Source organism: Pelophylax lessonae, assembly GCF_965119305.1.
Source record: "Pelophylax lessonae genome assembly, chromosome: 9".
Lineage (NCBI taxonomy): Eukaryota > Metazoa > Chordata > Amphibia > Anura > Ranidae > Pelophylax > Pelophylax lessonae.
In genome coordinates this window covers 160,075,748-160,094,757 of record NC_138776.1, presented here as the reverse complement: position 1 = coordinate 160,094,757, position 19,010 = coordinate 160,075,748, and the positions used below count along the sequence as shown (strand labels likewise).

The 19,010-nt window shown below is 41.1% G+C and overlaps 1 protein-coding gene across 2 annotated transcripts in view; it reads left to right on the top strand.

Moving 5' to 3' along the window:
- Positions 1 to 19,010, top strand: part of CDH23 (cadherin related 23) — a 1,628,602-nt gene that overhangs the window by 1,429,907 nt on the left and 179,685 nt on the right. For both annotated transcript variants that reach the window (XM_082268007.1, XM_082268006.1), the window contains exons 38-39: positions 4,514 to 4,633; positions 8,047 to 8,227. In XM_082268007.1, coding sequence (XP_082124133.1) covers positions 4,514 to 4,633; positions 8,047 to 8,227 — 301 coding nt within the window. The remainder of the gene's footprint in view (positions 1 to 4,513; positions 4,634 to 8,046; positions 8,228 to 19,010) is intronic.

The window sequence follows — 19,010 nt, the reverse complement described above, 5'->3', positions numbered from 1 at the left end:
AAGAAGGGAACTAATTTCCCGAAATATATTGGGTACTGGTTAGAGTCATCTCACGGATATGGTTGTATTCTTGATGATCACACATTGCCTGTAATGTTCTTCTTTTTAATGTTTACACCACTTTATTTATCACTTTAATAAATGTTATAATTTTCTGCATTGATCTTTGAATCATTTACAAACTTGTGCCTAAAAAATCCCAAACCTAGGGGAATATTCCTTTGTTATTGTATTTAGGGATGTGGCACACTTTTTTGGTCCACCTACCACGAGCAAACCTCTCTTCTGTTGCTATATCAGGGTATAAACAAAAGAAACAGGAAAAACAACAGTTAATTTCAGATATCAATGCAGGCAATATTATAGTGATAGGGCACTATAACATACAGACCCGAGGTGGGGAAGCCACACCAAGTGGGGAGGGAGCCCAAACGTCCAGAAATAGAAGGCCATGAGGCGACACACATGCAAGGAACCGTGAGATACATAAAGGAAGCTGGGGGGGACGAGTGCGGGAGCCGATATACAATAGTTTAGATTGTAGATAGATGTAAATACGTAAATAGAGGGTATTTATGTTTATAAGGTATAGATTGCATGCTTAGACAAGTATATAGCTTTACAATGTACCTTGATAGAAATCTGTTTAACTTTGTGATTCAAATGTAATATATCACATAGATGCTTAAAAACATTGTTGTTTAGAAATCATGGGGAGGTAGGCGAGACTGCATCAAAAGAGTGGCCCTGGTAGTTTTGGACATCCAACCAGACTACAAAGAAAAAATGAGTACACTAATAAACTTGAGGATATCTCCATATTGCGAGAAAAGCGATAGTAAATGCTCACACTGAACTTCTATATATTAGAGCGGTCTGGTGAAGTTTATTAGTGTACTAATTTTTTCTTTGTAGTCTGGTTGGATGTCCAAAACTACCAGGGCCACTCTTTTGATGCAGTCTCGCCTACCTCCCCATGATTTCTAAACAACAATGTTTTTAAGCATCTATGTGATATATTACATTTGAATCACAAAGTTAAACAGATTTCTATCAAGGTACATTGTAAAGCTATAGACTTGTCTAAGCATGCAATCTATACCTTATAAACATAGATACCCTCTATTTACGTATTTACATCTATCTACAATCTAAACTATTGTATATCGGCTCCAGCACTCGTCCCCCCCAGCTTCCTTTATGTATCTCACGGTTCCTTGCATGTGTGTCGCCTCATGGCTTTCTATTTTTGGACGTTTGGGCTCCCTCCCCACTTGGTGTGGCTTCCCCACCTCGGGTCTGGATGTTACAGTGCCCTATCACTATAATATTGCCTGCATTGATATCTGAAATTAACTGTTGTTTTTCCTGTTTCTTTTGTTTATACCCTGATATAGCAACATGACCATATATATGTAACACCTTAAATGCCCCTGAAGAAGCCTTCGGCGAAACATGTTGGGCCCCAGCTTGTGGACTAGAGCCGGATCACTCACCGGAGTAGCCACTACTATTTAAGTGTATTTTGGTCTTGATAATCCTGTTGCTAAGTTTCACATGATATATCCATTAAATAGTTTTTTCTGTCTGTATTACATACATGTCTATGTTTTCACTCCACTCTGTTTTTTGTGGATGTTTTTATCTACGTACGATCAATAAAGTTTTGATATTTTTATATATACTTTGGTGAAGATCAAATTTCTATCTGGTACCCGAAAAGTCCCACCATTTGGTTTCCAGCCCTCATCACTCCTCGCTTCGGCGAGAGCTTTGTTTATTCAGAGCTATAGTTTTGTTCATATATGATATGGGGACGATGGTAAGTCCCCATAGCATATATCATATAAGGTAAATAAATGGTATTTAGTAGTATCTATCTACAGACACACCTTAAATTATAGACATGTTTTATAGCCGAAAGTGAATTTTTTTTTATTTTTTAATTGTCAGTCTTTTTTTGTTTATAGTGCAAAAATATAAAAATGCAGAGGTGATCAAATACGACCAAAAGAAAGCTCTATTTGTGGGGAAAAAAATGACATAAATTTTATTTTAGATAAGAGCGTTGCTGTATAGCAAAAAATTGCCTGGTCATGAAGGGAGGTAAATATTCCGGAGGTCAATTGGTTAATATGGAGATTTGGAAGAGGCTGAGAGCAATAGAAGGGACTTTTTAAAGTTAAGAATTCATCATTAAAATGAAGTTTTTCTTATTAAACCAGAGTTCAGTGTTTTCGTAAGAGAGAGCCTGAAAGCAATGTGAAGCATTGTTCAAGTCATGCAGGCATTGCTAACTTCTGCATCCAAACTTATATAAACTTCCCTAAAGAAAGATGCTGGTGGAAGTACATACTAATAGAATGAAAGGTTGTAGCTAGGTCATACGCTTTCAATTACTCATTTGCTTTAGTAGTTTCTGGGTTAATGTTGGGAGTCTAGCAGTGGTAATGGACTCTCTCTGGATTTAGTTCTGGTTATACAACAGCTAAATGTAGCATGTATAAAAAGTAATTTTTAAAATGTGTATACCGGATGGATAACAGTTTTTTGCTTTTTATTCCTCTATTTTCACTGATTAGTCACCGATAGCCCCACATTGGTTACAGTCTAATGGCCACCACTGCTGTAAACAGTGTTACTTGGTGTAATTCTGATTTTTTTTTTTTTTTTTTTTATTGGATCATTATCAAAACTTTGTTCCTGAATTTAACATGCCATAATAAGCATTTTTCTTGTTTTCCAAGCTGACATAATAGGGTAGCTGTATTGCTTGCACTTGTTCCCAGAGATGCTGTTTGATTCAATATGTACATTTGTTTTAACAAAGTGACAATAATGTTTTTTTTTTTTTAATATATGACAATTAAAACATTGTGGCTAAATACATTTTTAGAGTCATTATTTCAGCTTTCAGAATTATTTCATTATATGAAAGCTTACAAGGATCCATTGATAAAAAACCATTAGGTAGAAACATACTAGGGACATAATCAGTGATTATAAAGGCAAAAGCTTTTTTTACTTCAATACATTGTCTGCATTATGGTACAAAACTTTTCAGTAGCCATGCCAACCCCCTAGCCTCCTCCCCCCCCCCTCCCCAAACTCTTACATGAGACCCACCTTGATCCAGCACTGTGCCTGTCTTCAGCAGTCAATCAAATCCTGTGAGAAGGGGGCGGGGGTGGTGCCACACTGTAATGTGTGTGTCTATAGACACACACAGCCCAGTTCAGGAGCACACCTGCATAAAAGCTCCCCAAGCGGCCATCTTGCTATGGACACTTGAAGAGGAGGAGCAGACATCGCCTTTGGAGGACCCCAGAAGAGGAGGTTTGGGGCTGCTCTGTGCAAAACTATTGCACAGAGCAAATAAGTATACCATGTTTATTATTTAATGAAAAAAAATGAAGTTTTACAATCACTTTAAGGTGTAGAATATGAAAACAATACAATGTTGGTGAGCTTTTCTTCCCCCATAAATGTTTTCTATAGAAAAGTCAATGATACAAAATTGAATGAATTGAAATTGAACATTGATGACAGAAGGACAGTAATAGTGTCCATGGGTAGAAACTAAGAGAAGAGCACAAGTATTTGTGTATCATAACAAAAACTGTCTAGAACTCACGTTCTCTATGAATAGGAGTGTCATATAAACCTCATATAATCCGGGGGGGGGGGGGGGGGGCGGGGAGCGGTAGACTATTCAGTCTTAGGTTGCTTAAGGAAGTTGGCCAGTCAATAATGTTGGATGAGAAGTGATTTAACCCTAAACTACATAGGGGGGTCTTTTCTGCTAGAGTGGTAAGGATGTTGGACACCCTCGGTGGTGTCATCAGGGAGTGTCGAAATTTTTTTTTGATGGGCATCTTAGCGAAAGCAATATCCAGGAATATGGAAAATGGTAGAGACATAAATACATATAATGTGTAACAAATTATATCAGCGCACAATCAAATAGGCAATAAATAAAGATAAAGCAGCTATGCACTCAGGTCAAAATACAAAACCAGTCCAGCAAATAACAGAGTAAATAGTGCAGCGCTAAGATATGTCCATGATAGTGCAGCCAGATATCAGTAGATTGGGTCAAAAAAACAATGTGTAACAAATTATATCAGCACACAATCAAATAGGCAATAAATACAGATAAAGCAGCTATGCACTCAGGTTAAAATACAAAACCAGTCCAGCAAATAACACAGTAAATAGTGCAGTGCTAAGACTGTGCGCTAAATAGCGCTGCACTATTTACTGTGACAAATACATACACACTCATACCCCCACTCTAAAAAAAGGTTGACCGGGATGAAATGGTGTCTTTATTTGACCTTATCAACTATGTAATTATAATTTACTGTATATTACTGTTTGAACAAAGTATTCATTTTAAATGATATGCAAGCCCTTCTAGCCTCTCTCTGTCACTGTCTGAAAGTATTTACCAAATTTATTTTGGTATAGGAAATGAATTGTAATTATCTTGCATTTTTTATTCTGTTTTTAGGGTCTGATACGTGCTGTGAAGGAACTAGATTATGAAGTCTGTCTGGGTAGATATACTCTAATTATAACTGCAACAGACAGGTGTCCCATTGTACTACGTCGGCAGACCTCAACTACCACGGTATGTAGTATTCGCAAAAAATGAGACAAATGATAAGGGTTAACCAATTGCAAAATTGTTTAAGTAAATGTGCTCCATGTGCAGCTATTTCAGTAGACCAGCCTTTCTCAAACTTTTTAACCCAGAGGAACCCTTTTAATTATTTTCATGTCTCAGGGAACCTCTACTAAGATTAGTCCATCAGGGGCATTGGGATAATGCCCCTTATATTGATGGTTAGTGAGAAGAATACTTCACTTACAATGGTTGCTAGAATGTCACCTTGACATTCAGCTGAAAAGATGATTGATGTCATGCCTTTGGCTCTGCCAAGCGGTGTGAACTCCTTAAAGAGGAAGTAAACCCTCCTCTGCAACTTTTACCTATAGGTAAGCCTATGATGAGGCTTACCTATAGGTACTGTAAATATCTCCTAAACATGTATTGTTTAGGAGACATTTACCTTAAATGCAGCCAGTGAAATCACTGGTGCATGCGCTCTGAAGGAACGGCCGCTGGTGCCGTTCCTTCAGAGCCCCGTGCCGTGACCGTCGGCTCCCGCGGGAGTGATGTAATCGCGGGTCCGGCCAATCAGATGTCCAGATGCCGCGATCCCGGAAGACGGGCGACTGAACATGTCGCCTGTCATTCAGGTAAGCGGGCGGCACGGCGGGGGCTCGTTCTAAGGTAAGTATTTCATAATGAGCTAGTATACGATGCATACTAGCTCATTATGTGTTTCTCTTTCAGGTTGGAAAAAAATATTTTTAATGAGTTTACAACCTCTTTAACTATGCTGGCATCTTTAAATAGCAGTTCAGTCAGCCCACAGCCCAAGGAGCTATGGGCATCCTCTGGAGGATCTCTAGGGTTCCACAGAACTCTGTTTAGGAATGGTAGCAGTTCTGTTTTGCAGTAAATGTCATTAGGACCCCTGTTGTCTGAGAATTACTTCTCTTATGGGATGGCTTCTTATTTCACTTTCTTTCTAGAATTCTTTTCATTTATGCACGATTGCGTTAAGCATTGAATTGCATGACATGGATTCATTCTGTGTTTAGCTCTTAGCCAATGTGCTTCAGAAGAGTACACTTCATGGTAGGAACATTTTTTTTTCATCACTCTTATATATCTTTCATGCATTCCTTGAATTATTCTGCTACCTTTTTTAGGATAAAGTCACAAACTAAAAATGTGTATTTAACCTAACACAACTTTAATGCAATCCTTAATTTAAAAAAATGATACTTCTTATATAAGCTTTATGTATGTTTTTATATAGGTCTAACTACACATTTACTATTCTGTTTAGAGTACTTCTATTCTTTGTGTTTACTAGAGCCAGAGGCTTCAGTTATGAAAAGATAACACACAGGAGAAAATTGTGTGTGTTGTATTTCTGATTTTAGTGACGCTCCTGGTCATTGTTCATAATCAATACTGAACTCTAGCTAGGAAAAATAGAATATATTGATCAGTGTACTTTTCTTCCTTGTGTACAAACACTCTCCAGTATTTTTTCCCCAAAACAGCTAGGTTATGGAACCATTTCTCCCCATGGCAAAATTGCCCCTAGTCTTGTTTCCTCCTTGTTGCAGTTTACTGAGGGAAAAGCATAATGTGCTTACATCAAGCGTTCTACTGTGGGTGATTACAGGTTCCACAGCACCAAGCCAGGACCCATCCACAGCAATTTATTATCAGCCAATCTCTACTATGGCTTTAAGCTCTGCCTGCATACATGCTTAACCATGTTGTGCTTTCCCATTGAATCATGGGAAATGTGGTTCCTATTTTCCCCATCAGATGTGATATGCGGCGATGCGGAGTCTGCATAGATCAACCCTACCCCCAACTTTCTTCCGAAACAGAAACAAAAAATTAGGGACTAGAATGCGTCTGGTACCCCTCTAGGACTGAATGACCTCCATGAAACAAGAGTAAAATCGTATGAAGTTTTTTTTTTAAAAAATCACAAATGAACAAAATATATGTGTATAAAAACACTAGGTAAATCCTAACAGTATACTAAATGGGCATAACCACATAGGTATGCATGGGATATGTATTGAATAAAAACACAACATGAACAATTGGCTAGTAGGGCCAATATCGAGAGTAGTCGCTTGGTGAGTGGGTGGCACCTGACATGTTTCGCATTATAGAGGTATATGTCCTTCTTTAGAGGTGACACTGAATAACCACAGACTCTCAAAATAAATATATCTACAGATAGAAAAAATTCATATAAGAAAAAACAGTCGTGCATAATAGCAAAATAGCATACAGATACAGTAGTGTAAATATACTTTGCCACATATCACATACAGGTTAGCACAATACTCACATGCAAAGGAGACTTCAGAAACAAAAATCCCAAGGCATGATATGCATTCAGTTGCAGTGAATCCTAGATTTTGGATGACCGGTGTACTGCACTCACCAACCGACTACTCTCCATATTGGCCCTACTAGCCAATTGTTCATGTTGTGTTTTTATTCAATACATATCCCATGTATACCTATGTGGTTATGCTGCAATGCCATTCCCATTTAGTATACTGTTAGGATTTACCTGGTGTTTTTATACACACACATTTTTTTCATTTGATTTTTTCAATAAAGTTTATATGATTTTACTCTTGTTTCATGGCAGTCATTAAGTCCTAAAGCGGTACCAGACACATTCTATATGTGTCCCTAGTTTTATGTTTCTAATTATATGGACATGACTTTACCCCATTTGTTGTTTTATCCACTGTAGCCTTTCTCCTTGTTTCTATTCCTTCCGAAACAGTGCATTTTTTTCCTGATAGCGTCACAGGGATCAAAATCAAGAAAGAGTTGAAAACTAAGAAAATAATTTTCAGAATTGTACAGCTTTTTATTGAGCGTGGGAATCTAGGAATCCAAAGTGGGCAGGATGCTGGAGTTCAACTTTAAATTAGGGTCTTAAATTGGATAAATTAATTTGAATTAAAATTTAAATGAATAGTAAACTTAAAATAGAAGTAAACCCATTTAAAAGTAATTTGCAATATTTTAAAAAGTACAGCTTTCATTAAAATAACACTTTTAGTGTTCCTGTATTACTTAAGAGATCCTGCCATGAAAATCCTTGTCTTCCAATGGCTTTTCTGTCACACACTCTCCTGAAGGAAAACCCCACTTGGCCTGGGCGCTATTCAGAGAACACTCAAGTTTTTTCCTCAATGAAGTGTCTAATCTGAGAACGCTATACATTCATTGAGAAGAATCAAAGTGTTCCCTGAATGGCAATGTAATTATATAAAAATTGCCATACTTAAACTTAAGCTTTAGCATTCCTGAGGGCCTAGGAGTGGTACCATTAGCCATGAATACCACAAATTTAGTCTTTAGTCATGTCAAGAATGGCTGTTACTCTTTTAAATATATATTCTATGTTTTTACAGGTCTTAGTCAATGTTAATGACATCAATGACAACTGGCCAACGTTTCCACGCTCATATGAGGGTCCTTTTGAGATCACTGAAGGGCAGCCTGGTCCTAGAGTCTCAACCTTTAAAGCTGAAGATAAAGATTCTGGTCTCAATGGCCAGGTAGAATACAGCATTGTAGGGGGTGATATTCTTGGTAAGTGTACGTTACTAAAATTTATTCACTATGATCATTTCAGTACTGCATAGATATTTCATCTTTTTTGAATTATTTTATTATAAATTGTCTTGCGTATCACAAGTTATGTACATGTGGAAGAATTTAAAAAACTAGGTGATGAGTATGTCTACTTCTTCTCCAAGCCATGTCATAGTTATCAGTGTTGAAGACAGGTATAGGCAAATTTTAGGGACCGGTTTAGGAGTATTTATTTGAATATTAATAACACCTTTCCTCAGCTTGGGAAGCTGAAATATAATTGTGAAGGGGTAGCATTTGGAGATCTAAACAGCCCTGCAGTTATACATTTTGGACGTGCTATTGTTTAGACTGGAGTTGTTCTTTAACCATTACCTGCTGCCCATACACAAATATGTGGCAGCACAGAAGGTGGGTCTTATTCCATGCTGCAATATATATGCATTACTGTTTCATGTTAGGGTCGTGCTTAGCCACACTCCTCCAGCACTATGGCCCTCTATTGCTGATTGGAAGCCTGTAGGACAGTAGGGCAGGCAATGTGATCACAGTGATTGGGAAGTCCATGAAACTCCTCAGGCATTAAGTGAAAAAAAAAATGATGGGTAAATAAATGTACAATGCTTTGTACCAGAATCATCATTTAAGTGTCATTTTAAAAAGGAAAATTGTAGAATAAAATGTTTACTTTTTATTTACAGTAACACATTTTTTAGCCTAACACTGACCACTTATTTTTTATAGATTCCATTAAAAAAATTATAAAAATATATTATTAAAAGAAAGCCTTATGTGTATTCAAAAGAAACATTTTAAATACACATAAGGCCTGGTTAGCTTGGTAAGTTACTTGGTAAGCTAAGTAATGACATTTACATTATATGTGCCAAATAAATAGGCACATAGCAGAAACTCACAAACCTGCCTCCTAACCATCTGTATGAAGGGCATTCTCATTGTCCAAAAGGAATGCACAGGAGGCAGGAAGGGGTCAGGAAGCTTTGCCTTTCAGAATGGTTGGAATTCGGCTGTGATAGGAAGATTTGGGAGGCTATAGCAGATATATACTGTACATGCACGTATAGATCCCTGCACTTAATTCTTTCAGAAGTTGACCCCCTTCCCTCAAGAATCTCGCTAATTATGCATTACTTCTACATACAGTATGTCTAAAGAGGATCAATTTTGAAAACCGCATACATTCCATTATTAACCAGCAATTATACTGTATATTATACTTGAAAAGTCATATGTGCAGATGGGCTCCAGAGGTGGGTAAACATATAGGTGGGTAACCCAGCTATGAGACTGAAGCGCACCTTCTCAGAAACGAACAGGGGCATGAAAAGAGGGTGCAGATTATTTATTTCATTTAATTCCTAAATGTATTATTTTTTTTAAACTGAACTCTTGGTATGACCTTTATTGTATACTTACATTAGTACAGCTTGGAGAATGTAAGTATGCATTATCTGCATACTGACCACAGGGAGTCACTCTGTCAATATTGTTGCCAATCACAGAAAGGCTTGCATTTTTTCAGTAATTACAAAGCATTCTCTGATTGGATGAGGTGGAAAGGAAGGACGGTGTTGTCACAATATCCACCTTATGCAATTAGAGAACATCTTGTATTCATTGGAAAAAAAAAACAAGACTGTGTGCGATTTGCAGTAGTGCCAAGTGAATGACCCCGTGTGGTCAGTATACAGAGTAGAAGCTGCTTAGCACAGGACCCAGAAGATCATGGCTATCACTGTATTAACACTGACTACTACAGTCATTTTCAGCTTTCCCAGTGACCCTTCAGTGATAAAATATTGCATATTCAAGTTTGGCATAGACAGAGAAAAATTGCTGGGCATAGATTGATCAAAATTGTTGAATTGGCCAAATTTGAATCAGTTTGGTTCTTCCTTGTTTGACAGAAGTTTACTGCACAAGCTGGAGAACTTTTGTTGATCAGCAACTGCAGTGTAGAGTCCCATTGTTAGAATACAATGTCACAATGGGGTGTAGCACACCCCCTTAGGAGCCACAAGTAACTGGGATCCCCCCACCCTGCACAGCCAGGCACACCAAATTTTCACAGTCACTTCAGAGTCAGAAAGCAGCCCAGTACTTTGTTTTTGTTATTTGTTTGAGGGATTAGAGCTTGGATGGGTATTGGGTATTATGTGATGCCCATTTGACTTCAGAACAATTCCAGGGACAAATTCCCTATATACAGTCTATATACACTCCTCTGCTTCCCCCAGCACTCACTTGCTTGCAAAACGCTGCTGGCACTGTGATAGTGGATCTGACACAACACTTAGTCTGATCTTGAGAAAAAGCCTTTTATGGGCAGAAACCAGAGGCCCCTTAGTTGTGTTGCAAAAAGTCAGTGTCCAGCATACATTCCTGTGGATTCTGATCTCAGCACCACCTCTTCAAGCACTGCCAGCATGCATGTCTGCAGCTGCCCCTTTCACTAGCCCTCCTAGCTAACTTCTCCATGGTCCTCCCAGACTGACACTCTCTCCACAGTCCTCCCAGACTGAAAATTCACCAGCTCACCAGGCTGACTTCTCAAGAGATCTCTCAGATGTGCTGACCTGATCCCGCTGTCCTTTCCTTGCTACCGTGTCTCTAGGAAGGGGTTCCTCCATGTGCTGTAGGGGATCCTTCCAGCACCTGAGCCCCAGGCCCGAGGTCACTACTCCCTCCCAGACTAGGGGCACCCTCAAGGGCCCAGAGAGCTTCCTCAGCACTCCATCTCCATCTTCCACCTACTGCCCCTGCTGGCATGACTCATGCCCATTTATAAGGTGGCCTGCCCCCTGCCAGCCCATTTGCTGGGGATTGGCAGGGGCTCCCATAAATATGCCATGTATCTCCTCCTAGCCTCTTCTCACTACATCTGGAAGCTTCTCCAAGGTTCCAGAACAGAGGGAGCCACCAGAGATACTGCTTGCTGAGTCATTCAGCCTCCCTCATTCACTCCACCCTGACCCAGATTCAGCCCAGGCCTGGCTCCCAGCCAAGCCAATTTACCTACACTATCAGCTAACTATATACACTAGCACACTAGCTAGAGGGTGCTACAGAGGGAATTCCTCCTTCCACCTGTGAAGATGGAGGAATTAAAAAAAAAAAAGAACCACCTGTGGCCAGCTTTATTTTGATCCAAGCTTGACAAATATAAGTACACAATAAAGATCATGCCTAGAGTTATTTTTTAACTATAATGCGATGATTGGATGTGAGAGCAGATCATTCAATCAACAGTTCAAGGACTGGGTTTAAAAACAAGCTTATTTAATTACCACTGCAAGGAACAAAGCACCAAGTGCAAATTGGGGTAACCAGTAGCAGCCACCCAGAATTATATTTCCCTAAGTCAGTCTACTTCAGAATGTCCTTAATTATATTTCATGTATAGTAGGGGTGATATCACACCCTAATATGTGTTAAGGAATGGAGACCATATTGAATTACACAGCTTGCCTACTTCAAGATGAATTCTGAATGACTACAACAGTAAACACCCTTTTTACCTTTGTAGCATTGTTCCTTTCAATGAATACCCCACTAGAATTTAGCCCAGGGAGAGGCATTACATGTGATTTTTTTTTATTGACAGGAAGCCTGCTCCCAAGCTTGCATAAACAATTTTGTAGAGCAAAATAGCATGACAGTTGTGTGTGCCAAAACCAAATGCAAACCACACTCTGTGGTGTAGAAATGGCATTGGCGAAGCTAATTTGTACTAGTAATTGTCTATCCATTTTTATGCCACACTAGTGCATATTAAATTCTGTCTAATCACCACAGAGGTCCAAATATCTGTATAGTTTAGGTCTAACTCTGTTCCATGGTAATATGCATTTATTGGTAAAATATTACAGCCCGAAGGCAGCTCTCACCAAAAATGTCACTATATTCAATTGTCAACATACAGTGCATCTAGGAAGTATTCACAGGGCTTCACCTTTTCCACATTTTGTTATGTTACAGCTATTTTCCAGCATGGATCTAATTCATTACTTTCTTCAAAAGTCTACAAGCAATACCCCATAATGACAATATGAAAGAAGTTTGTTTTAAATCTTAGCAAATTTTTTAAAAATAAAAAACGAAAAAAATCACATGTACTGTACAGTACATAAGTGTTCAAAGCCTTTGCTCAATACTTTGTTGAAGCACCTTTTGGCACCAATTACAGTCTCAAGTCTTTTTGAATATGATGCTACAAGCTTGGCACACCTATTTTCGGGAAGTTTCTCCCATTCTTCTTTGCAGGACGTCTCAAGCTCCATCTGGTTGAATGGGGAGCGTCGGTGCACAGCCATTTTCAGTTCTCTCCAGAGATGTTGAATTGGGTTCAACTATGGGCTCTGGCTTGGCCACTCAAGGACATTCACAGAGTTGTCCTGTAGCCAGTCCTTTGTTATCTTGGCTGTGTGCTTAGGGTCGCTGTCCTGTTGGAAGATCAACCTTCGCCCCAGTCTGAAGTCCAGAGCACTCTGGAGCAGGTTTTCATCAAGGATGTCTCTGTATATTGCTGCATTCATCTTTCCCTTGATCCTGACAAGTTCCTGACACTGAAAAACATCCCCACACCATGATGTTGCAACCACCATGCTTCACTGTTTTAGTAAGGTGATGAGCAGTGCCTTGTTTCCTCTAGATATGATGCTTGCAGTTCAGGCCGAAGAGTTCAATCTTTGTTTCATTAGACCAGAGAATTTTGTTTCTCATGGTCTGAGAGTCCTTCAGGTGCCTTTAGGCAAACTCCAGGCGGGCTTTCATGTGCCTTTTACTGAAGAGTGGCTTCTGTGTGGCCACTCTACCATACAGGCCTGATTTGTGGATTGCTGCAGAGATGGTTATTCTTCTGGAAGGTTCTCTCTCCACGGAGAAATGCTGGAGCTCTGTCAAAGTGACCATCAGGTTCTTGGTCACCTCCCTGACTAAGGCCCTTCGCCCCGATCCCTCAGTTTGGCCTGAGCGGCCCGCTCTATGAAGAGTCCTGACGGTTTCAGACTTCTTCCATTTATGGATGATGGAGACAACTGTACTCATAGGACCCTTCAATGCTGCAGAAAATTTTCTGTAACCTTCCCCAGATCTGTGCCTCGATACAAACCTGTCTTAGAGGTCTACAGACAGTTCCTTGGACTTCATGGCTTGGTTTGTGCTCTGACATGCACTGTTAACTGTGAGACCTTATATAGACAGGTGTGTGCCTTTACAATTCATGTCCAATCAACTGAATTTACCACCGATGGACTCCAATTTAGCTGTAGAAACATCTCAAGGATGATCAGTGGAAACAGGATGCACCTGAGCTCAATTTTGAGTGTCATGGCAAAGGCTGTAATAACATGTACATGTGATTTTTTATTTTTTTGTTTTTTTTTTTTTAATAAATTTGCAAATATTTCAAACAAACTTCTTTTTATGTTGTCATTATGTGGTATTGTTTGTAGAATTTTGAGGAAAAGAATGAATTTAATGCATTTTGGAATAAGGCTGTAACATAACAAAATATGGGAAAATGAAGGGCTGTGAATACTTTCCGGATGCACTGTACATGTAAATAGTTTACTTGCTTTGAGTAAATCAGATAATAGAGGAAGTCAGATAATATCTTGTACATCCTTTGTTAAAGATACTTGTGGAAAGACATAAAGATGGGAGGCTTGATACCAAAACAATTTCTTCATGTGTGTGGTGCAAACATGCTGCTTTGCATTGCAAATTACTCTTTACAGTTAATTCATGAGCCAAATAGTAGATTAATTATCAGAAGCTAGAGGCATAATTTAGCTTATCGTATTGTGGTTTTGTATTATGCTTTGTATGAATCAGTAGATGTGTGTATTAGTAAACTATTTATATCATTATATGTACTGTGGGGCAAAGTATATTTAAAATCAAGAATAGCGATGAGCCGAACACCCCCCCCCCCCCCCCCGGTTCGGTTCGCACCAGAACACAGCGAACAGAGGAAAAGTTTGTTTGAATAAACAAACCCCATTGAAGTCTATGGGACTTGAACCTCAAAAATCAAACGGCAATTTTGAAGGCTTAAATTCAAGTTATTGCCCCAAATAAGTGTATGTGGGTCCAGGTACTGTAGCAATGAAAAAAGAGTATTTAAAAACTATCATTTTTAAAGGAGCACTGATTTACTGATTTTAACGAGGCTTAAAGTGAAACTATAAAAAATGAAAAAATCCTTCAAATATCGTGCCTAGGGGGTCCCCTGAATGTACCTGTAAAGTAGTGCATCTCTACGATGTATGCAGCCTGCTGCAGTAATACTGACTTTTCTAAAGCAAACAATGTCATATACAAATATACATACAAATTTCAAATCGCATGTACTTGTCATAAGAGTGCAAAAAAATTGGGCCTTGGCTGTTGGTGATGCCTGAACACCGTAACCCCTCGCAGTTACTTTTGTTGGGCGCAGGAACGGGCCCTGCTGCTAATAAAATCCATACAAATTTCAAATCGCATGTACTTGTCATACAGGTGCCAAAAATTGGGCCTTTGCTGTTGGTGGTGCCTGAACAATGTAACCAAGCCCTCGCAGTTACTCTTGCTGGGTGCAGGAACGGGACCTGCTGGTAAGAATACCATACAAATTTGAAATTGCATGTGCTACACGGGTGCCAAAAATTGGGCCTTTGCTGTAGGTGGTGCCTGAACAGCGTAACCAAGCCCTCACAGTTACTCTTGCTGGGTGCAGGAATGGGACCTGCTGGTAAGAATACCATACAAATTTAAAATTGCATGTGCTATACAGGTGCCAAAAGTTGGGCCTTTGCTGTAGGTGGTGCCTGAACACTTTAATCAAGCCCTCACAGTTACTCTTGTTTGGTGCAGGAACGGGACCTGCTGGTAAGAATTCCATGCAAATTTGAAATTGCATGTGCTATACAGGTACCAAAAATTGGGCCTTTGCTGTAGGTGGTGCCTGAACACCGTAACCAAGCCCTCGCAGTTGCTCTTGCTGGGAGCAGGAACGGGACCTACTAGGAAGAATACCATACAAATTTTAAATTGCATGTGCTACATAGGTGCCAAAAATTCGGTCTTTGCTGTAGGTGGTGCCTGAACACCGTAACCAAGCCCTCGCAGTTAATCTTGCTGGGTGCAGGAACGGGACCTGCTGGTAAGAATTCCATGCAAATTTGAAATTGCATGTCCTACACAGGTTCCAAAAATTGGGCCTACACTGTAGGTGGTGCCTGAACACCATAACCAAGCCCTTGCAGATACTTTTGCTGGGTGCAGGAACGGGACCTGCTGTTAAGAATTCCCTGCAAATTTAAAATTGCATGAGCTATACAGGTGCCAAAAATTGGGCCTTTGCTGTAGGTGGTTCCTGAACACCGTAACCCCTCACAGTTAGCAGGGCAGAGGGACAGGGCCTGCTGTTAAAAATGACATACGACATTTAAGTTGTATGCACCTGTCATACAAGTGCAGAAAAATTAGGCCTTGGGGGTTGGTAGTGACCTAAACCAAAAACATTGTTGGAAGCTAGCAGAATCAAGGTAGAGGAATAGGATAGGCAGCATATGCAGTCTTCAAGGGATGGCAGACCCCTAGCAAATTCAATCAGTTACAGCAGCATAAGGGGCTTGATAGCTCTTGCTGATCCAGGACTGGTTCATTTTGATAAAAGTCAGCTGATCAACAGAATCTGTGGACAGACGCACTCTTTTGTCCGTCACAAAACTGAACGTCCGTTCGGAAAGCACACTGGAAGCAGGACAGGCCAGTAGCTCCATTGCATATTGAGCAAGTTCTGGCCAGTGGTCCATCCTCAAGACCCAGTAACCCATTGGATGCTCACCTGGAAGGGTCTCCAAGTCTGCTATTGCGCCTAGATAATCATGCACCATATGATGGAGATGCTGCCGATGGTTGCTTAAACCTAACAGTCCTGGGTGCTGCTGAGAACAAAAGGACTGTTTAAAATCATCGGTCAGCCGGCCGCCTTCTCCACCACTCCTCCTTTGGCTGAATGATGCCTCAGAAACACGTCCAGAGAATGTTGACCTCCCAGTGTCTGGAAAGGTGGTACACAATTTTTTTTTCAAGGCCTCCTCAAGATGTTTCATCCTCTGCTCCCTCTGCGAAGGCAGGATGAGATCTGCAACTTTACCCTTGTAACGTGGATCAAGGAGGGTTGCCAACCAGTAATTATCCCTCTCCTTGATAGCACGAATCCTCGGGTCCTTTTGCAGGCTTTGCAGAATCAGGGAGCCCATACATCGTAAGTTGGAGGAGGCATGAGCTTCTGAGTCCTCTGGGTCACTTAGAATGACATTGTCAGCAGGAGCAACCTCTCCACAACCACATACAACTCCTGGGGTTTCTGGGGAATTAAAACCATCCCTTGAAGACTGCTGTATGCTATCCTCTACATCCATACTGCCGAAATCCTCCTCCTCTTCCTCCTGTGTGTTTTGTGGCCCTGCAGGAATGATATCTGCATAAAGGGGGCCGTGTGAGGAAAGGAAGTTCTCCTCTTCCTGCCGCTGTTCTGCCTCAAGTGCCTTGTCCATGATTCCACGCAGCATATGCTCCAGCAGATAGACTAGTGGGATAGTGTCACTGATGCATGCATTGTCCTGGCTCACCATCCTTGTGGCCGCCTTAAAAGGTGACCGGACGATGCATGCATCCTTAATCAAAAGCCACTGGCGTGGCGAAAAAAAGACAAGCTCCCCTGACCCTGTCCTTGTGCCATACTCGCACAGGTACTGATTGATGGCCCTCTGCTGCATGTGCAGCCGCTGGAGCATTACCAACGTTAAGTTCCACCTGGTGGGCATGTCACAAATGAGGCGGTTGGTGGGCAGGTTGAATTCCCATTGAATGTCAGATAATCAAGCACTGGCATTGAACGAACAGCGGAAATGGCCACAGACTTTTCTGACCTGCCTCAGGAGATCTTGGAAGCCCGGGTATCTGCTCAAGAAATGCTGCACCTCCAGATTTAGAACATGTGCCAAGCATGGAACATGTGTCAAGTGTCAAGTGTCCCTGTGAGAGAAGGTTGGTGCCATTGTCGCATACAACCATTCCCGGCTCAAGCTGTCGTGGCTTCAACCATCTCTGAGCCTGTCCCTGCAGAGCTGACAGAATCTCTGCCCTGGTGTGACTCCTATTCCCTAGACAGACCAACTGAAGCACAGCATGGCATCTTTTTGCCTGACTGCTTGCATAGCCCCTGAAACGCTTAGGGAGCACTGCTGCTTCAGAGGACAATTGAGCAGGAGGACTTGGAGGAGGATGAATAGGAGGAGGAGGTGGTGAAGTAGCCAGATGTGGCAGAACCAGCACCAGCTTTTTGGTGGCGTTGTGGCAAAAAAGCTGCAACACCGAACCCTGTCCTGCATCCTTCCCAGCTGCCAGCAGAGTTACCCAGTGCGCCGTGAAAGAAATGTAACGTCCCTGTCTATGCCTGTTGGACCAAGAGTCAGCAGTAATGTGCACCTTCCTGCTGACCGATTTGTCCAACGAGGCCAAAACACTACCTTCCACATGACGGTAGAGAGCCGGAATGGCCTTATGTGAAAAGAAATGCCTTTTTGGGATCTGCCACTGTGGTGCAGCACATTTCACAAATTCGCGAAAGGGAGCCGAGTCTACCAGATGAAAAGTCAGCAACTGTAATGCTAGCAATTTGGCCAAGCTAGCATTTAGACACTGAGCATGTGGATGGCTGGGACAGTATTTCCCTGGAGCACATCCTGCCTCGTTGGAGTTGTGCGTCCTCCTCATCCTCCCCCTACTCCTCCTCCTCTATCCTGTCAGGCACCCAAGTACAGTCAGTGACCTCATCATCCCCTCCTTTCTCTTCACTGGAGCAAACTTGGCAATATGCTTCAGCTGTGGCAACATGACTGTTGGTTTCTTGTCCGTCATTGTCACCCCTGTCTCTAGGCTCACGTTATTCCCTTCATCAACCTGGGAACCTACATCACAGCTTTCAAATTGCTGCGCATCCTCCAGCAGCATGTCACTGACACTATGATAGAATCGTTCAGGTGACTCCTCCATGCATGATGGTGGGGTAACTGAAGGAGTAGCTGTGGAGAAGGAGCCTGTGGACTGAGCCACTTTGGCAGCTGCGGTGGAAGGCAAACTACTGTGAGCATGGGTGTCAGAGGACGAGGAAAATGAGGACTGCTTATTGATCCACTCCACCAACTCTTCCACATGTTGTGGCTGAATAGCACAGGCAGCACCGGAAATAAAGGATGGGCGTACCCCGCCTGCAGAGGGTGCACTATGTCGACTGTGACCACCACTTTTCACAATGGATACAGAGGCTGCTTGCCTTTTTGTGGCCTGTGAGCGTCAGCCTCTCCTTGTCGGCCTTTCGGACATGATGTTGATACAGATCAATATAGGGTATACGCAATTGACCAATAGATACTCAATGACCTGATATGATGTAATCTATAGCCCTATAGATGATCTGTGCTGCTTATAGGATGTACCCGAGTGACCGATGAACAATACTCTGACTGATATCTGATGTAATCTATAATCCTATAGATGGATGATCTGTGATGCTTATAGAATTTTCCACAACTGACCAATGAATACTCTGACTGATACCTGAAGTGATCTATAATCCTATAGGTCTTTGATGCTTATAGAATTTTCCACAACTGACCAATGAACAATACTATGACTGATATCTGAAGTGATGTATAATCCTATAGGTCTGTGATGCTTATAGAATTTTCCACAAGTGATCAAT